This window comes from Rhinopithecus roxellana, chromosome 4 (genome assembly GCF_007565055.1).
Source record: "Rhinopithecus roxellana isolate Shanxi Qingling chromosome 4, ASM756505v1, whole genome shotgun sequence".
In the NCBI taxonomy this organism is placed as follows: Eukaryota; Metazoa; Chordata; class Mammalia; order Primates; family Cercopithecidae; genus Rhinopithecus; species Rhinopithecus roxellana.
This window is the reverse complement of record NC_044552.1, coordinates 21,796,560-21,816,518: the sequence shown is the minus strand read 5'-3', so window position 1 is coordinate 21,816,518 and position 19,959 is coordinate 21,796,560. Positions and strand designations below refer to the sequence as shown.

The window sequence follows — 19,959 nt, the reverse complement described above, 5'->3', positions numbered from 1 at the left end:
GCCTATCCCAGTGTGGGTGACTGCTTCTGCCTCCTCACAGCAGCTGCTCCTTGGTCTTCTGTTCAGTTCTGGGTCACGTTGTGCAGGCACCATCTCCAATCAGGTCTTGTCCATTACCTTAATTTAGAGGCTTGGGATAAAGTCTGAGTGACTGGTTTGAGCTAGGATAAGTGGATGCTTGATGATGGATGTGATCATAATGAATATGCACAGTACCACAGGCTGGCTATGGTGGTGGGTGGAAGGATGGCTGGGCTTATAAGCATCCCAAACAGGTAGAAGAGGCTGTTAGGCCATTAGGAAAAGGGGAAACACTTTGGGTGAGATCTCATCACGCTAACACGAACAAAGTGGAAAGAAGGTGGGCCACACTAGCTAAGGCAACACCACAAGAAAATGTTATTTCCCTCTGCAATTAGCACCATTACAGACCATATGAAGTACAATCAAGCACACATAATGGGAACCAAAATAATGCTTTCATAAATTTTGTCAACTTACAGAGTCTCTGTGTAACCAATGGTAATTCATAATATGAGCTAATTAATTATTACTGGTTTAATGGACTTGGTGAAAGTAGGATTTGACTTGGTTTTTAGGTATGTATAAGAAAATCAAAATGTCAAAGTAAGAAATCTGAAAATAAAGAATTGGATGTAAAGGTTGCCTTTACATCATAGAAGAGATTAATTTGTACGAAACACAAATATTTGTTTCTAATTTAGTTCTTGTCCTCTCTGTCCTCTAGGGCACATATTTCCCTCACCTTGCCACCTCACATTTCCCACCTCATTCTAACAGCTAAATGAGTGTCTATTAGGAATTTTCCGGACCTTCCAGGTTTCATCAACTCTATCTCCAATTCGATCCTGGTCTACACACAGAGTTCAGGGGAGGCGAGATAGCGGGTACATTTTCTGTTCTTGACCTTCAGCTCCAAGGGACTGTTTCCCGGGTGCTTCGGACCAAGTGTTTGGTAGTGTCTGGAGAGGACTCGGTCAGGGAGTCCCCTCCTTTCACCCTGGCACTAGGAGCTGAAGAGGCGAGATGCTAGGCGAACGGCCGAAGGCAGAGGTCGTTTTACCCCCATCTCCCTTGTCTCCCACACAAGTTGTAGGACCCCTCCACCGTGTGTGGTCCTGAGTTGGGAATGCCAGCTCCCGGCGCGGCGAGGCCCGGGTCTGGTCCCAAGGTGAGTTTTTCTCTCCGGCTGGAAGGCCCCACGCCGTGGACACCAGGGACCCTAGCCCTCCGGGGCTGCTGGCTTTGAAGGGATTTCCAGACGTTGCAGTCGGGGTGAGCGGTGAGACTAAGGACAGGCGACTTGAGAAAGCAGATGAGGGTGAATTGTGTCATGGAGATGGGGGATGGGGAAAAGGGGCAAGAAGTAACCCGGGCGCGAGGTCCACAGCAAAAAAAAACCAAACAACAAAACAAAACAGAAAACCACGCCTGAGACCAAGGCTCAGCCACTTTACACGCAGCACTTAGTTGTGGCAGAGAGGAGGGCTTCGAACACTAGGACATTTTGAGGAAGTGTTTGTCTCCATCACAGGAATTGGGTTTCTACGTTGCTGCTGAAGGTTTTCATAAGTCAGTCGGAGCAGCATCTTTCTCTTTGTCTCCAAACCAGTGAATTTGATACGCTTTGAAAGCATTCTTCTAGACGAAGGCACTTAGTACTTGTGTTTGGATAGAAGGGGAGAGTCCAATACCGTGCACGCGGCCACAAAGGCGTTTTCGAAGTGAATTCGATAGGAAGCAGGGGAACGAGTTTTTCCCACATTCAGAGGCCATCCAGGAACTGTAAAACGTTCACCTTTGAAAGGTCCCACCGAGATTCGAACTCGGATTGCTGGATTCAAAGTCCAGAGTGCTAACCATTACACCATGGGACCAACCACAAGGGTAGACTAGGTATATACAGTCGTGGTTAAATACCTCCTTGATAATAAACTTTCTAGTTGTTCCAATCTGGAAGAGTTAAGTCAGGCTTCAGTGAGACCACGCTGATAGGAAAGCTGTTTGTTGCTGGAGGAGTAACTGGTAAAATAAAACTCAAGGAGATCTGTGCACTCTTTCCTGCGCTTTTGTTAGCATAAATTAGCTTCCAGAAATCATCCGGGGCAGATTTGTGAGGTCTGAAAATTAACAATTTAGAAAATCCCCTTTAAAAAAAAGAACAGCTGTTGTCAACATAAAATTGTGGGTACTCTAAGGCCTGTATGATGTAGCTGAGGGTACAAGAGTAGGAAGAGGAGTAGGAAGCGGCAGCTGTCTTAACTAATTTTCATTATAATAGCATACTTTTGCAAATTTTACAAAATATGTTTCATACAGAGCAACTTCTTCCCAAGGCCTTGGAAAGCACAGTGCAAGGAAAGGATCTTAACACACTTTACAGAAACTCCTGATAAACATCTCTCTGGGGTGCAAATCTTTTAGCAATATCTATCAAAATAGTCTCTTCTACAGTCACTAAAAAGAATGGGATAGACACACGTAACACATGTTGGCTTGGCAGTTTCTGGGGGAGGATTTAAATTTAAAACAAACACAAAAGGCCAGTAACTTGCTGAATTGTAGTCTAGTATCATTTAAGTTTTGCAAATTATGAGTTATACTTGTGACTCAGTTATATTTGTACATAATAATACTGTATTCAATTTTATGTGAACATGTTAGAAATAGGTTGGAGGTACATACAACAAACTCTTGGCATGAATTTTTCTGAGGAATGGAACTGAGGATGAAGAAACTTCATTTTTTGCCATGTTGACTTTTTGAATATTTGACTTTTTAAATAAATGTCTATCACTGTTGTAGTAATTAAAAATGCAAATCTACAAAACAAAACCAAAAAAAGAGTAAGGCTCGTCAGTAGAGGACTTAGAAGTCATGTTTACTCCATGTTAACTGCCTACTGTGCTCACCATGGCAGAGATCACTGCCTTGCAGAATGAGAAAAAGGTAGTAGAATCCCTGACTGCAAAGGATAGTTAGGGGGGAAACACAAAAGATAAATTCAGCACGTTAATAGTGGCTGAGAAAATGATCCTTTCAGGGTTGGATGACACAGGCACACAGACAAACATTTTATACACAATTTCGTTAGGTTTAGCGATTTACTCAAGACCATCCACGGACGCTAAGATTTTTTTTTTCCAGAGATTTCTGAAAGAAATGTTCTGATTATTCAAAGCTTCTCTACTCAGAAATGCCAAAACGTGAGAAATCAACATGAGGACCAAAGCAGAAGGAAACAGAGAATGGAGAAGGGAACCAGGCAGCAATTCAACAAATACTCCTGGGGCATCTCTGCGCTACCAGAGGTATGGATGAACCCAGTGACTGCTTGAAGGGAATGTTCTGGTTACTCCACTCCAGTGATTCGCTAGGCGCTGATCAGCCGTCCAGATTTTGTTAGATTTCTGAGATCAGTTTCCCCACAGTTGTTTAGTCACGGCTCTGTGCTCCGTGACTAAACAACTGAGGCTCATTCTCGGTGGGTCTTGGTTTTCCAATCCGTAAAATGGAAACAATAGACTAATTCTTACATTTCTTTTTAAGTCTGATTTAGGATGAAAGGGAAAGGTGAAAGTGGCCCGAAATTAACGAGGAAAGGCCGGGGAGGAGCCTACAGATTCGCTGACGTGGTAGTCCTTAGGGATGCTCCTCTCTGTTTTGTTTCAGGTCGCTGCGGTGAGCAACGCGGGTCTGAGTGCCAGCGGTAGTTTATCATGGTGACAGGAAAACACAGACCAGCAGCCTCTACGCCAGCACTACTCACACTGTGAAACTCTTTTCACTGGGATGCCAGATAACTAGGTAATTCCGGAGAGTTGATTCTCCGTAGTTTCCAGAGTACTTGCCTCTCCAGAATTACTGGTACCGTAGGTGTTTGCCCAACCAGTGAGAAGACTGCACCACCTGGAATCCTAGAGCGGACCGGAAGTGAGCCTGGCTCACCGGGCCCGGCCGGAACCTAGGGGCACAGCTGCGGGTGTGTCCGCGGAACCGCCACCTGAGCCGTTGAGTGTTTCCCTCGACCCACTAGTCCGGGTTCGACAGGGTCTGAGCTCCTCAGGTGGGAGCTGCGGCCGAGGGAAGGGTGCATATGCGCGGCGACAATCGGGCCTCTTCCCCAGGCAGCTTGTGAGCCCGTCTCCCTCTCCGCCCTCGCCCAGGCTGCTCCGATCTTCGTTTCCTTGCCTAGGCTCATATACCCAGGTTTTATTTAGGGCCAAAGTATCCTTCATAACCTCCGTTTTCTGTCTCGCTAGTATCTTGCCGCTCAATTTGTGACCCTGAAGCTTTAGTGAGTCGTTCTGTGCTCACTATTTCTGGTCTTTTCAGAGGATGGCTTCACTTTCAATGGAATTGCCCGAGTAACTGACCTGTGTTGTCACGTAAACAAGTCCTTTTAAACTGAGTCTGTAGTTGTCCTGTGTTGAGTGTTTTCTTATATCAAAAACTTTCCTCACCAAGAACAAAAAAGGAGCTCAAGTAAAATCACCCATTTGCCTAGACCCTGTCTGGAGAGAGCCTTTCCCTGAGCTGTCTAAGCTCGGGATGGAAGCAGTCTCCAGGGTCTTCCCAGCCTTGGCTGGCCAGGCTCCAGAAGAACAAGGGGAGATTATCAAAGTAAAGGTTAAAGAAGAAGACCATACTTGGGATCAGGAATCAGGCCTACCTAGGAATTTGTGTTATACCAGGGAACTCTCTCGTCAGCGCTTCAGGCAGTTCTGCTATCAGGAGACACCTGGGCCCAGGGAGGCTCTGAGTCAACTGCGGGAACTTTGCCGTCAGTGGCTGAACCCAGAGATACATACCAAGGAGCAGATCCTGGAATTGTTGGTGCTGGAGCAGTTCCTGACCATCCTGCCTGAGGAGCTCCAGTCCTGGGTGCGGGAGCATAATCCTGAGAGTGGAGAAGAGGTGGTAACTTTGCTGGAAGATTTGGAGAGGGAGCTTGATGATCCTAGACAGCAGGTGAGAAATTGGAGGTGCCATCTTCTGTGGAGAATTTGGGTGCATGGATCCAGAATGGAGTAATGAGAGTTATTTCGCACTGGTGGTTCCAAACCCTGGTTTAGGGCATTATTTCTTATTTGATCACTGGTGTAGATGAATAGATTCATGCATATGAGATAACAGTCTTTGTGTGTGATACAAATAATTAAATGATTTAACCAAATGGAAAACCTTGATCTATTTTTTACCAGAAAATATATTTTATGTAGTGACTATGAGATTAAAGAAATATACAATAGTAATTTTTTTAAAAAAAATTTACTGTCTTTTGAAGCTATCTCGGCTTTGTCACTAATTAGCTGTGTACCCTTGGGCATATTACACCTTCTCTGGAACATTAATGTCTTCATCTGTACAATGAAAATACTAGTTGCATGATTTCCTTGGTTCTTTTCAGTATCTAGAGTTGTTGGTATGTAAAATATTTTGAGCTCAAAATTATTTTTAGAAGAATTTTAAAAGCTTTTTGCCGTTACAATAGAGTTGTTTCTAAAGGACTACATTTGCCTTCTTTGACAGTAATTTTAGGACATTATGGATATTGCCAGACATTCTTATATTTTTTAGTGATAATGTTCATACATTTATCTGAACTGTTTCAGAATATGAACCCTTATGTATACAGTCTGATCTGTTAAAAACGCATGTTTCTGGAATGCAAAATCTTTTGAAATGAGGTCAGTATGCCATAAGTGAGTCAGTATAAAGCTGAAATTGTGAGGGCTCATGTATGAGTTTTCCCAGCAAGTTGATGTTTGGGGCCACCAAGTGGGAGTGGCTGAATTCAGAGTATCTGATTTAGCTGAGCACAGCAAGTCCTGAGTACATACAATACAGTACATAATTCCCATTTGCCCCCCCATCCTTCCTTGGCTGTCTTGGAAGTGCCTATTTACGTTGTTCCCTCCCATCTTTGTGTATTTTTTGCTAAACTTTTTTGGATTCCAGAAAAGGAGCAAGCAGAGGGTTTTGCAAGTGCCATAGAAGTGTGCTTGTGATACAATTTCTGCTAGTGAGTGTAAAAGAAGAAAAACTTTAACAACTGAAGACAAGTTTGAAACTGTACAGTGTTTTGAAAGAAAAGAAACTGAGATTGGTCATGCAACTGGCATAAAGGAGTAAATGTATGTACAATTAGAGACAATGATGGGAAAAATAAAAGAAAATTATCTAGCTGAAACAACTGCCAGTGTTATGAAATCTATTGGAACAAGGCATAAGGAAATGGAGGAAATGGAGCATTTGTTAAGTGTGTAGATTGAATACCAAACAAGGAAGCAATCCAGTGCAGTGTTTCTCAGAGTTAAAGAGAATACCATCACAATGTATGGAGACATTAAGAAAAAAAAGATGAAAATCCCACAGAAGTGCCTTCATTTAGTGGAAGCAGTGGCTGGTTTAGTGGCTTCAGGAACTACTGTAGTTTCCACAGTATTAAACTGTGCAGACGAGGCTGTAAGTGCAGATGAAGAAGCTGCAAAGACATTTCCCCCAGCATTAAGAAATTAGATTGATGAAGAAGGCCATCCCCTGGCTTAGATTTTTAGTTTTTATGAAACCAGTTTCTTTTGGAAGTAGATGCCCTCAAGGGGATATGTGGAGAATTTGGGTGCATGGATCCAGAATGGAGTAAGCAGGACTGGAAGTGCTCTAGAAACACACTGTGGGGTTTAAGGCTACAAAGGATCAGCAGATGGTGATGCTGGGTGCAAATGCCAGTGGAATTTTAAAGCTAAAGCCTGTGATTATCATTGTGCTGATCTATAAGCTTTAAAATGAATTGTAAAGACTAGCCTTGGTGCCTACTATATGTCTAGCAAGAGAGACTGGATAACAGGGCAGACATTTTCTGATCGTTTAGGTGATTTTTTTGTAGATTAAAAAAAAACATTGCAAGAGAAAAAAATTGTCTTTTAAAACTCTTATAATTCTCAGTGATACACCAAGCCACCCTCTAGTAGTTACTGAGCTTTCTTCAAATATCACAGTTCTCATTTTACCTCCCAATACAACTTCTTTACTGCAGACCCTTGATCACTGTGTGATTGCAATCTTTAAAGCTTATTATTTAAAGCAAACATTCAAGATACTGATTGTCTATACAGGGGGTGACAGTCCCCTAACAGTTTTTGAATTATGTAAATGATTCAACATTAAACTTATGGTTGATATTATTGTAGACGCCTGGAATGATTTCACAAAAGCCTGTTTGCATGGGGTGTGATATACAATTCTACCTGATTTAATTTATGATTCCAAAGCCTTTGAGCCTTCAGAAGACCTCTCCAAAACCAACCGAAGCTGTGTTGCTCTTGCAAAAGGGGCTGGATTTGAAGAAGATGCTAGTGAGGATAATGCGGAGTGCTGCAGTCTGACACACAGGATCTTTCTACAGAGGAGCTGCAAGTTAGTTGCTGAGGCACAAATGGAAGGTGTGGAGGAAGAACATGCAGTTCCGCAAGCTACAAGCTGCCTCCCAAGAGCTTTTCACTGCTCAGTTATCTTCTGTTTCAAGTATGATAGAGAAGCGGTTGGAGTGGTTAAAAGATAATGACTACAATGCAGAACGCAGCATGATTTTACTTCATGACATAAAGTCCTATTTGGAGCCATATAAACGGCTTCGTTATGAAAGAAGGAAAGTGTTAAAACAGCAAACACTGGGCATCTTTTTATAAGCCAGTGTCAGAGAAGTAAAAACAAGATGATGGACCGGAACCCACATCATGTTTCCTGTAGTATAACTGTATCCAAGGGTGGAAGGATATAACATCAAATGTTCAAGCCTCTTCACTTCACATTTGATGATTATATCTTTCCACCTTTGAATTTTTGTTGTTGTTGTTGTTTGTTTGTTTTGAGACAGAGACTCGCTCTCTCCCCCAGGCTGCAGTGCAGTGGCGTGATCTTGGCTCACTGCAAGCTCTGCCTCCCGGGCTCACGCAATTCCCCTGCCTCAGCCTCCGGAGTAGCTGGGACTACAGGCGCCCGCCACCACTCCTGGCTAATTTTTGTATTTTTAGTAGAGACGGGGTTTCACCGTGTTAGCCAGGATGGTCTCAGTCTCCTGACCTCGTGATCCTCCCGCCTCGGCCTCCCAAAGTGCTGGGATTACAGGCGTGAGCCACCGCGCCTGGTCCACCTTTGAATTTTTGATAATTATATCCTTCCACCCTTGCTTCGCCCTTTCCTCACACTTGTTTCTAATAAGATAACATCACCTTTCTAAGGTAAAATCCTATACTTAAAGTGAGATTTATTAACGTCTTATATTTTTACTAGCGTTGTTATAGTGTTTGTTTTATTTTATTTTATTTTTATTTTTTGAGACGGAATCTCACTGTCACCAGGCAGGAGTTCAGTGGCACGATCTCGGCTCACTGCAACCTCTGTCTCCCTGGTTCAAGGGATTTTCCTGCCTCAGCCTCCTAAGTAGCTGGGATTTGCAGGCATGCGCTACCAAGCCCAGCTAATTTTTGTATTTTTAGTAGAGACGTGGCTTCACCATGTTGGCCAGGATGGTCTCGATCTGTTGACCTCGTGATCCGCCAACCTCGGCCTCCCAAAGTGCTGGGATTACAGGCGTGAGCCACTGCGCGCCAGCCAGGAGTTGTTATAGTTTTAATAGTGCTCTGGTGACAAAGTTGTGTAGGTGTTAAAATAGTCCACCCTTTAACCGTATTTTCCCCATAAATCCTGTCACTTTTCTGCAGTTTTGCAGAAAGCATGTTTTTTAATACATTCATCTATTACATTGCAGCACAAATGCCTATATAAGCAATTTCTCAAGTCTAGTCAGCACACCCTTTTCCTTTTGCTTTAAATAACAAATACAGGGTTCCACACCCCCCCCCCTTAAGATATGCCTGTTACTTTAGAATAGGGGTATCCAATCTTTTGACTTCCCTGGGCCACATTGGAAGAATAATTGTCTTGGGCCACACTAAAATACACTAGCACTAACGATAACTGATCAGCTTAAAAAAAAAAAAATCACAAAACAATCTTACAATGTTTTAAGAAAGTTTACAAAATTGTGTTGGGCCACATTCAGAACTGTCCTGGGCTGCATGTGGCCCGCAGGCTGCAGGGTGGACAAGCTTGCTTTAAAATTTCCCCTTCTAGCTTTTTTGAAAACTGTAGCTTCTGGTAGGACTTGGGTATTGTTCAGGTTAAGCGCTGATCATATTTGATAGTTTTTTTTTAAATGTGATCAGAGTTATAAATATCTCTTAGTCTTGTTGAAGATCAAGTTTGTATAAATGTTTCTCATTTTTCTTGTTTTTGTGTGATTTCCCCCACAGGGGAAATACCACTGTGGCAGACATGTTTAGCTGCCAATCCAGTGTCTGTTCTACCCTTCTTTCTTCCCGACAAGATGTTGGTTTTGTTCATACTGGCAGTGTATCTAATTAAATTCTTTTCCAGGCTTCCTTGTTCTAGAGTTAACTGTGCAACAGAATTCTGGCCAGGGAGAAATAAGCATATTTCGGGGAGGAGGTTCCTGGGGAAGCTTTTATTTTCCTAATAAAATAGGGGAGATGAGTTTAGTTTCACCTTTTCCCACTTCCAGTCTTGAACACTAATGTGATATCTGGCCATCTTGTGACCATTAAGTGATGGTAAACATGAGGCCAAATGCTAGTGTTAAAAGTGACAGAGCAGAAATATGAAGACAGCTAGGGTCCCTAACAAAACTGTTAGATAAATGAGTTGGTGCCAGCAACTACCTTCTTCTAGACTTCTTGTTATGTAACAAAAATAAACCCCTATTTTTTTGTGCCACTATAAGTTAGGTGTTCTAACTTATTGGGAATATGTGCATTTCTAATGAACACAGCAATATTTACCATATTACAACCAAAAGTTTCTTTCCAGCATTTTTATTTATTTATTTATTTGAGATGGAATCTCACTCTGTCACCCAGGCTGGAGTGCAGTGGCACGATCTTGGCTCACTGCAACCTCCACCTCCCAGACTCAAGCGATCCACCCTACTCAGCCTCCTGAGTAGCTGGGACCACAGATATGTGCTACCATGCCCGGCTAATTTTTTGTATTTTTGGCAGTGATGAGGTTTCACTATGTTGCCCAGGCTGGTCTCGAACTCCGGAGCTCAAGCAATCCTCCCACCTCGGCCTCCCAAAGTGCTGAGATTACAGGTGTCAGCTACTGCGCTCAACCTCTTTCCAGCATTAAAAAAAATCAAACCCAGGAATTGAATAGTGAAAGACTAATGACTGTTGTTTGAAGTAACTTCAGTTTTGTAATTTATTACCACCCCCCAGGGTAACTTCAAACTTCTGTGATAGAGACAGAGGTGGAGTTCCTCCCAGTTCTAAGACCAGGCCCACCCATTTTGGTCCAGTGCAGCTGGTGGACAAGTAGAGGAATCAAGAGGCTAGATTTGTGTTTGTGCTTAGAGTGTGTGGGGGGTGGGGGAGAGTCAGTGAAGAATTCAACACAATGAACCATATCCATATTTTGTTTCTTAGTTGCTCCAAAAGCTGGGATTGTGTATACCAACATTACAGAACTGATACATTGTTTAATTATAAACAGCAGGTGGCCTTCTTTCACAGATTCTGTTTCTGGCAGTTATGCAAAGATTTAGGCAAATTGAAATGCATGCTATTTTATTAGACAAAGCAATTTACATAAGATACCTTATTAAGCTCAGAGAAGGGAAAAACATACCAAAGGGAACTGGCTCAACCATTTTATGAATTTTGAGAAAATTGATTTTTTGAAATGTGCTTTGCACAGTTTAAGAATTTTATTTTATTTTATTTATTTTGTTTTTGAGGTGGAGTCTCGCTCTGTCATGAGTGGCACGATCTTGACTCACTGCAACCTCTGCCTCCTGAGTTCAAGTGATCCTCCTGCCTTAGCCTCCTGAGTAGCGGGGACTACAGGCATGCACCACCACACCTGGCTAATTTTTGTCTCTTTAGTAGAGATGGGGTTTCACTATGTTGGTTAAGCTGGTCCTGAACTTCTGACCTCAGGTGATCCACCCACCTCGGCCTCCTTTTATTAGTCCCAAAATGCTGGGATTACAGGCGTGAGCCACCGTGCCCAGCGAAAATAAATTTATAATGTGGTGTCCAAGTTGGAGGAAAGGAGCGTGACACAGAATCTTAAATCCCAACATGATATTCTAATAATATGTAGGCTTTCATCTCCTCCTACGTCTTTGGATATTCCCTTTTAGAATATTCTGGTTTATGTGCAATTTTGGGATTCACTATCCATGGACATTTTCCAACTGGATGTAGTAGAGTAAGTGTAACCGTTAACAACTTTGTAATCCTTTAACCATTTGAACATTTTCTTAGGCCTGGTGAATCTGCATTATTATTAGTAGAGACAGGGTTTCGCCATGTTGGCCAGACTGGTCTCAAAACTCCTGACCTCAGGTGATCCATCTGCCTTGGCCTCCCAAAGTGCTGGGATTACAGGCGTGAGCCACTGCGCCCGGCCCAATATTTACTTTTAATTAACCACACTGAAACTCATTTACAATTTTTTTTAGTCATCACAGTTTAGAAGATATTTCTTAACATGCTTTCATTGTTATTCCCAGAAACAGAAACCAAAGGGATACATTTTAACTCTTGTCGTATAAAGACATCAGTTTCTGTTGTATGGCTCTGGCTTTATTAGTCCCAGCATTTTTCATTTCTCTTCATATTTTATCTTGTACTTAAGAATTCAGTAAAGACTGATGTTTTTTCTTCTTACATTCTATTTTAATGGAAAAATACAAGTTTAGCTATGACAAACTACAATTATTTATGTTGTTTACCAAATGCATCTATTTGTCCACAGGTCTCACAGGGCACATATGGTCAGGAAGCTTCTATAGAAGAAATGGCCCCTCTGGATTCTGCAAAGGAGTCTTTAGGCACCCAGCTTCAGTCTATGGAAGATAGAATGGAATGTGAATCTCCAGAGCCACACCCACTTCAAGATAATGGTGAGAATAATTTAGTTCTAAGAAAGAGGGTGAGACTTGGGAGAGTGAAGGGTCTAGTATTGAAAGTTACCAAACCTCATTCCATTTCAGCTTCTACTGAATGTATTAATAGTTGAAGGAAAAGTCAACCCATATAGTGTAGTGTTATTAAGGGAGTTGAATTAAAGCAGTCAGGTAATAATGTCAAAAATACTTGAACCCAAGATTTTTCATGGATACTTTGTAATGAAGTTGGTAAGTACCTGTGGATAAATCAGATACCTCTGTATGTAAATACTGAGCACTTGGCATTGTAGTCTTGGGTCCCATTGCTGTAGCCTCTGACCATGATTTTTGTCACATAATGACTGTGTATACATTGGAAATACTATTTGGAAATTCTACGTTAAAATATGGCATTTCTGAAGTCTATGTTTATTAGTGTTCTAAGGTCTGTTATTGGTATAATGTGTAGTAGAGGCGGAGTCTGGCCTGGTTCTGGAACAGCTATCTTTTCTGTTTAAAAAGGGTTAGGTAAAATGGATACAATGTTTTTCTCCTCTTACAGCCCTAACAATTTTATTAGACATTAATATTGATTCAAAAACTTACAGGGCTCATATTTTCCTGGTTCTCTTGACATTGCCCTGTATTTCTTCTTCTAATTCATTCTTGTTTATTTTCCTTCTATGCTTCTAGTTCTATAGCATGGCACAAAATGGATCAGCATGGAAAGAAATGCTGTCCATACGATGGTCTTTTTCAGTCACATTTTGAGATAGCACTTACCATTATTGTTCTTTTATTATAAAGTTAATCAACAATTTTCTATTGAACACTCGATGTAATAACGTATTAGATAATGTGAAAGATACTAGAGAAATAAGTGATCTCTGTTTCTTTAGAAACTTAGTCTTTTTGCATCTACCTATAAAACAGTTAAAGAAGAAAGTGCTATAGGGCTAACTTGTGTTATAAATAGATTATGATTTTCAGGAAAGGAAAACTCACTGTGAGCTTCAATTTAATGATCAAAGAAGGCTTACTGGAACAATTGAGAGTTAAATGAGGCCAAACCACACAGTAACATATCATTAATTTTAACCTACTTTTAGAAAATATAAACATTTTAGATGATTTAAATTTACTAGTTCATTACTGCTACAGAACCAAACTATGGTTCACTTGCCTGGCACAGGAAAACCAAGCATCCACATCAGTAGGAGAAAGGAAGGCATTTATTTGCAGAGTGTCAAGCAAGGAGAATTGGGCCCCTCAAAATTAAGACCCAGTCTCCCCGATGGTTTGCAAGTAAGGGTTTTTTAAAAGAAGGGAGTCAGAGGTTACAAGCAAAGTCATAAATCAATATGTGGACACTGTACATTTGTTTGACCTAAAAAGGTAGGACGGACATCTCAAGAGGCTTACAGGTCATAGATAGATTCAAAGATTTTCTGATTTGCAATTGGTTAAGGAGGCAAAGCTTTGTCTAAAAATTTGGGATCAGCAGAAAAGAAGGTTAGCTCTGGCTTGTGGGTATGACTTCTTCCAGGCCCCACAGGAAGAACTTTAGAACAAAGCAGCGGTTGGAATTCAGTCCTCAGTTCCCCCTTATCTGAGGTCTTCAGACCAGTGGATCCATTTGGTGGAGGTATGGGTTTCTGAAAAACAACTTAGCGATATATGTTAAGATGTTATCTTTAGTTAATATAGGGAACATCTCATGACTTTTTGGATGTTGTTTTAAGGTATTACCTTCTTGTTTCTCAAATTGCTCGTTTACTTCTTAGAGATAGTTAGATGCGTGCAATTTCCCTTGAAGGAACTCAAGATTTTCTGTTATTACCATGGTTGGGGTTAGGGGTGGCTGTCAGTCCCCTAAGAGGAGTCCCTGTTCTGTCTCACTATTTGGTATGCAAATTGATAGTATAAATAATGTTGACTTGAGTGAAAGTATTTTTCCAAGAAACTATAAAACTATCTAGAGATGTAATGCTAATTCTAAAGTATTCTTTTTTATTTTTTCCAAAATAGTTTTTTTCTTAACACTTAGCCAAATTTGAAGTATTCTTAGTGTTTCTGTTATTATGAGTATTCTAGAAATTTCTTTTAATAAGCTTTATTAAGTCAAAAATTTTTCACTAATTTAGACTCATCCACTACTCTTATTAAAATTAGTAATGAAGCTATTTGTATTGAGTTTGTACTTAATAGCCCTGAAAGGGAGCTGATATGAATATATCAGGTTGGAACTTACTCTTCAAATGTTGATGTAATAGCTAACCTGACTGAATAAAAGAGAAAATGTGTAGTGTGGAGATTTTTTTAAAAATCTATTATTGGCTTGCTGAGGTTCCTCAAAAAAAAAAAAAAAGTCTTTGCATAGTAAACAAACAAATAAATGCTAATTTGCATCCTATTTTATGTAAAACAATGCTTCAATCATGAAAACTGCTCTGGAAAGTCATGTCCTGGCTTTCTACCCTTTATTGTGTGAAACTTTTTATTACTAGCTGGAGTTCGTCATTTATGCTCTTCCTTCCACCAAGGTTGGATTCCTTAATCAAAATGGTATCCCCCTAGCCTGGTGCAGTAACTCATGCCTATAATCACAGCACTTTGGGAGGCTGAGGCTGGCAGGCAGATTGCTTGAGACCAGGAGATCAAGACCAGTCTGGCCAACATGGTGAAACTCCATCTCTACTAAAAATAAAAACATTAGTCAAATATTGTGGTGCGCCTATAATCCCAGCTACCTGGGAGGCTGAGACAGGAGAATTGCGTGAATCTGGGAAGCAGTGAGTGAGCTGAGATTGTGCCACTGCACTCTAGCCTGGGCAACAGAGTGAGACTCTGTCTCAAAAAAGAAAGAAAATGGTATCCCCTTTTGTGTGCCCATAGTCCCTACTTCTACCTCAAGCACTACTGGCTCCTTTGACAATATATGTATTTTAAATTATATTTCTGAATATTCTAATTGATTTTTTTCCTTTGTTTTTAGGGTCATTTTTGTGGTTTTCCATGATGTCCCAAAGCATGGGTGATGATAACCTCAGTAGCTTAGATACTAATGAAGCAGAAATTGAACCAGAAAACATGAGAGAAAAGTTCTTCAGAAGCTTAGCAATGTTACTGGAAAACAAAAGTAATAATACTAAGATATTTTCTAAAGCAAAGTACTGTCAGTTGATAAAGGAAGTGAAAGAAGCTAAAGCTAAGGCGAAAAAGGAATCAGTTGACTACCGTCGCTTGGCTAGATTTGATGTTATCCTTGTACAAGGAAATGAGAAGCTAATTGAGGCTGTAAATGGGGAAACAGATAAAATACGGTATTACTTACATAGTGAGGACTTATTCGACATTCTGCATAATACACATCTCAGCATTGGACATGGTGGACGTACTCGCATGGAGAAGGAGTTACAAGCGAAATATAAGAACATCACAAAAGAAGTTATAATGCTATATCTGACCCTCTGTAAACCATGCCAACAGAAAAATTCAAAACTCAAGAAGGTTCTAACATCAAAACCAATTAAGGAAGTTAGTTCAAGATGCCAAGTAGATCTTATAGACATGCAGTTGAATCCTGATGGGGAGTATAAATTTATTATGCATTATCAGGATCTCCGTACAAAGTTAAGTTTTTTGCGGTCATTAAAGTCTAAAAGACCTACGGAAGTTGCACATGCTCTTTTAGATATATTTACAATTATTGGAGCACCCAGTGTCCTACAATCTGACAATGGGAGGGAATTTTCAAGCCAGGTTGTCAGTGAACTCAGTAATATTTGGCCAGAATTGAAAATTGTCCATGGGAAGTCTCAGACCTGCCAAAGCCAGAGTTCTGCAGAACAAACTGAGGATATCCGAAAGAGGATTTTCTCCTGGATGCAAACTAACAACTCATCACACTGGGCTGAATTTTTGTGGTTCATTCAGATGACCCAAAATCAACCCTATCACAGAAGCATGCAACAGACTCCATGTGAAAGTGCATTTAGCTCTGAAGCTAAACTGGGCTTGTCCCATTCTCAGTTAACTGAAGAACTTGTTGCCAGCTTGCATACAGAAAATGAATTAGATCAAGCTGACAAAGAGTTAGAAAATACTTTAAGAGCCCAGTATGAAGAAAACATTGAGACTGGAACAGATAGTAGTGATATTGAAGAGAATCTTTCTGTCACTCCTAAGATGGCTGAAAAAAGCCCCCCTGAGAGGAGACTAAGATTTTTATCCTGTGTAGTCTGTGAAAAAGAATGCACAGGTGTTAATAGTTGTATATCATGTGATGGAAATATCCATGCAATTTGTGGAGTGCCCTCTCAACATGAGACTGAGGGCTGTGGTCGGCAAATAACTTGTAGCCTTTGCTATGAAACCAGCACAATGAAAAGGAAACGTGATGAGATTCAAAGAAGTTTGCCTGTTCAACCTTCCAAAATGCTAAAGCCATCAGGGACAACATTCTCACCAGACAAAGTAGGAGATTGGGTAAGATTGCATATCTGCCATAGATGAAAGCAGGGAAAGAATCTCATTACACGTTACTGTGAATAAGTGTTGTGTGACAAGGTATATGAAAGCACATTTTTATTACCTTGGATATATTTCCCCCAAAGAAGGCCTAATTACTTTTAATACTTCTCTTTTTTCCCAAGTTGGAAGTTGTAAAGTTGTAACCTTGAATGCTGTCTTTTTTATTATTCTGGGAGTGATGAACAGTATCTCTTTTACTCCTTTTTGATGTCACGCATTTCTTGGGAGAATGAGAAAGCTAAGATTGAGGGAATAAATAGTGTGTATGCTAGTATGTTTCTTCAGAGAATGAATTTGGTAACATGAATTTAATGTTTCTCTGTTTCAATCGTGAGTTTGGGTTGGGGGTAAGCTAAGAAAAGACATTTCAAATCAAGTGAAGAAGTATTTGTAGGGGTAGGGGATGATAAATTTGCTTGGAAGATAAGGGTTTGTGTTGGGAAAGACTTCAGTTTGGGAATTTAAATGGAGAGTATGAAATAGAACCAATAAAATTTAAAATCAGTAGGCTTTATGAGGTAGGGTTAATGTTTTGAAATATGGAGATTACTCATGACTTAAACTAGTGGTACTCAAAGTGTGATCAGTAGACCAGTACTGGTATAAAAACTCCAGTCCGTAAGGAAATAAGTATAAAACTTGAGCATAAGTATTTAGAAACATAGCAATTGACATTACTGCAACATTCAAGCAAATGATTAATGGACTTATCTTACCGAATAGACTATAGACCAATTTAGGTATTGTTAAACTCTCAAGGTGAGTCACATGTGGTGGCAGTTACACACTAGTCAAACTCAGTAGGTCCCCATTACAACCTGCGATACTTTATGCTTAGTTTATCAGCCATAACCCAAAGATGTATAAAACTGAGAAAATATAGGCATTTATTTATTTTTATAACTTAACTTTAAAATAATTTTTTATTTTAATCAAGTATAGTTTTTAACTTGTGGTTTAACATTGTTAGCTAAAGGAGGAAAGTAAAATTCATATTATTTACTTTTATTCCTAATTTCAGGTGGCGAAACAAGCTTCACTAGACTTTTTTGTCAAGAAAAGACATGCCTTTTCTGAACACAGTAGTAGTAATAAAAGAAATGTTAACAATAGAAGTTATCCTGAAGAAGGGAGAACCAAGAGAGTTCATGCTAGTTTCACTCGGAAATATGATCCTTCATATATTGAGTTTGGTTTTGTAGCTGTAATTGATGGTGAAGTACTAAAACCGCAGTGTATTATTTGTGGAGATGTACTGGCTAATGAAGCAATGAAACCATCAAAGCTTAAGCGACATTTATATTCAAAACATAAAGAAATAAGTTCACAACCAAAAGAATTCTTTGAAAGAAAGAGCAGTGAATTGAAAAGCCAACCAAAGCAGGTGTTCAACGTTTCTCATATAAACATTAGTGCTTTGCGGGCTTCATATAAAGTAGCACTTCCGGTTGCTAAGTCTAAAACACCATACACAATTGCTGAGACACTAGTGAAAGACTGCATCAAAGAAGTTTGCTTGGAAATGTTGGGTGAATCTGCAGCAAAGAAGGTAGCTCAGGTACCACTTTCCAATGACACCATAGCTCGACGTATTCAGGAACTGGCTAATGATATGGAAGATCAACTTATAGAACAAATAAAACTAGCAAAGTATTTTTCATTGCAACTTGATGAATGCAGAGATATTGCTAACATGATAATTCTTTTAGTCTATGTGAGGTTTGAACATGGTGATGATATAAAGGAAGAGTTCTTTTTTTCAGCCTCTTTGCCTACAAACACAACTAGCTCAGAACTATATGAAGCTGTAAAGAATTATATTGTTAACAGATGTGGTTTGGAATTTAAATTTTGTGTAGGAGTATGTTCTGATGGTGCAGCTTCAATGACAGGAAAACATTCTGAAGTGGTAACCCTGATTAAGGAACTTGCACCAGAATGTAAAACAACACATTGCTTCATTCATCGAGAAAGTCTTGCTATGAAAAAAATATCAGCTGAACTGAATAGTGTACTTAATGATATAGTAAAAATTGTGAATTACATAAAATCTAATGCATTGAATTCAAGATTATTCTCTTTATTATGTGATAATATGGAAGCTGATCATAAGCAACTGTTACTGCATGCTGAGATACGGTGGTTATCACGGGGAAAAGTTCTGTCAAGAATGTTTGAAATACGAAATGAACTCTTAGTGTTTCTGCAAGGCAAGAAACCCGTTTGGTCCCAACTTTTTAAAGATGTGAATTGGACAGCCAGACTTGCTTATTTGTCTGATATCTTCAGTATTTTTAATGATCTTAATGCTTCTATGCAAGGGAAGAATGCAACTTATTTTTCAATGGCAGATAAAGTTGAAGGACAAAAACAAAAGTTAGAAGCTTGGAAAAACAGAATTTCTACAGATTGTTATGACATGTTTCATAATTTAACAACAATTATCAATGAAGTAGGTAATGATCTTGATATTGCACATCTGCGAATGGTTATCAGTGAACATCTTACAAATTTGTTAGAATGTTTTGAATTTTATTTTCCATCAAAAGAAGATCCACGCATAGGAAATTTGTGGATCCAAAATCCATTTCTTTCATCAAAAGATAACTTAAATCTAACTGTAACTCTACAGGATAAGTTGTTGAAGCTGGCTACCAATGAAGGATTGAAAATCAGCTTTGAAAATACAGCATCACTTCCTTCATTTTGGATAAAAGCTAAAAATGAATATCCTGAGCTTGCCGAAATTGCTTTAAAATCGCTTCTTCTTTTTCCCTCAACGTACCTCTGTGAGACCGGATTCTCTACTTTAAGTGTTATTAAAACAAAACATAGAAACAGTTTAAATATACATTATCCCCTGAGGGTAGCATTGTCATCAATCCAACCTAGATTAGACAAATTAACAAGCAAGAAGCAAGCTCACTTATCACATTAAAAGCTTTAAATATTGATATGTAAGGTATTTGTTCAAAGTATGCATATAAGCATTGAGTGTGAGGAATTTGCTATTTCACTTTAAACTTTCTGTCTAGTTACAGTTATGGAAGTATGAAGTTATGAGTGAAACAGCAATTTTCTATATAAATTGCCTATATGTATATTTTAAATTAAGACTGGACAGTTTTTATTATTCTTTTATTGTTCCTGTTGTATTTGTCATATTTATTAAAATATACTTTTAGATCTGTTGATTCTAATATTAAAACATTTGATCATATATCTTGTGTCTTCTTATTGTATTTCATTAGCATGTTAAGATTGTAGGAAAACTTCAGGATGGGGGATGGTTTCTTTGAAATAGACTAGGTCAGTGAAGGGAAGTGAATTCAAGGGGGTAGGCTTAGAATTCAAATGCAGGGGACAGGTCAGTAGGATATGAAGTTTGTTAAGCTGATCCAGAGTGGTTAGGTTGGATGTTGATGTTA

The 19,959-nt window shown here is 39.6% G+C and overlaps 1 protein-coding gene and 1 non-coding gene across 3 annotated transcripts in view; one reads left to right on the top strand and one right to left on the bottom strand.

Annotated features, from left to right (window-relative positions):
* ZBED9 (zinc finger BED-type containing 9) overlaps positions 1-19,748 on the top strand; it is a 44,448-nt gene extending 24,700 nt beyond the window's left edge. Inside the window, exons 2-6 of one of the 2 annotated variants that reach the window (XM_030929088.1) lie at positions 3,169-3,332; positions 3,694-3,828; positions 11,866-12,013; positions 14,994-16,486; positions 17,553-19,748. In XM_030929088.1, coding sequence (XP_030784948.1) covers positions 11,908-12,013; positions 14,994-16,486; positions 17,553-19,469 — 3,516 coding nt within the window. In that variant the 5' untranslated portion in view covers positions 3,169-3,332; positions 3,694-3,828; positions 11,866-11,907 and the 3' untranslated portion in view covers positions 19,470-19,748. Of the gene's footprint in view, positions 1-3,168; positions 3,333-3,693; positions 3,829-3,956; positions 4,993-11,865; positions 12,014-14,993; positions 16,487-17,552 lie in introns of those variants that run through there. The other variant, XM_010377257.2, reaches the window with a different exon arrangement.
* TRNAQ-UUG lies at positions 1,827-1,898 on the bottom strand. Its single transcript has one exon. It is a non-coding gene; the product is annotated as a tRNA-Gln (tRNA).
* Positions 19,749-19,959: the final 211 nt, after the last annotated feature.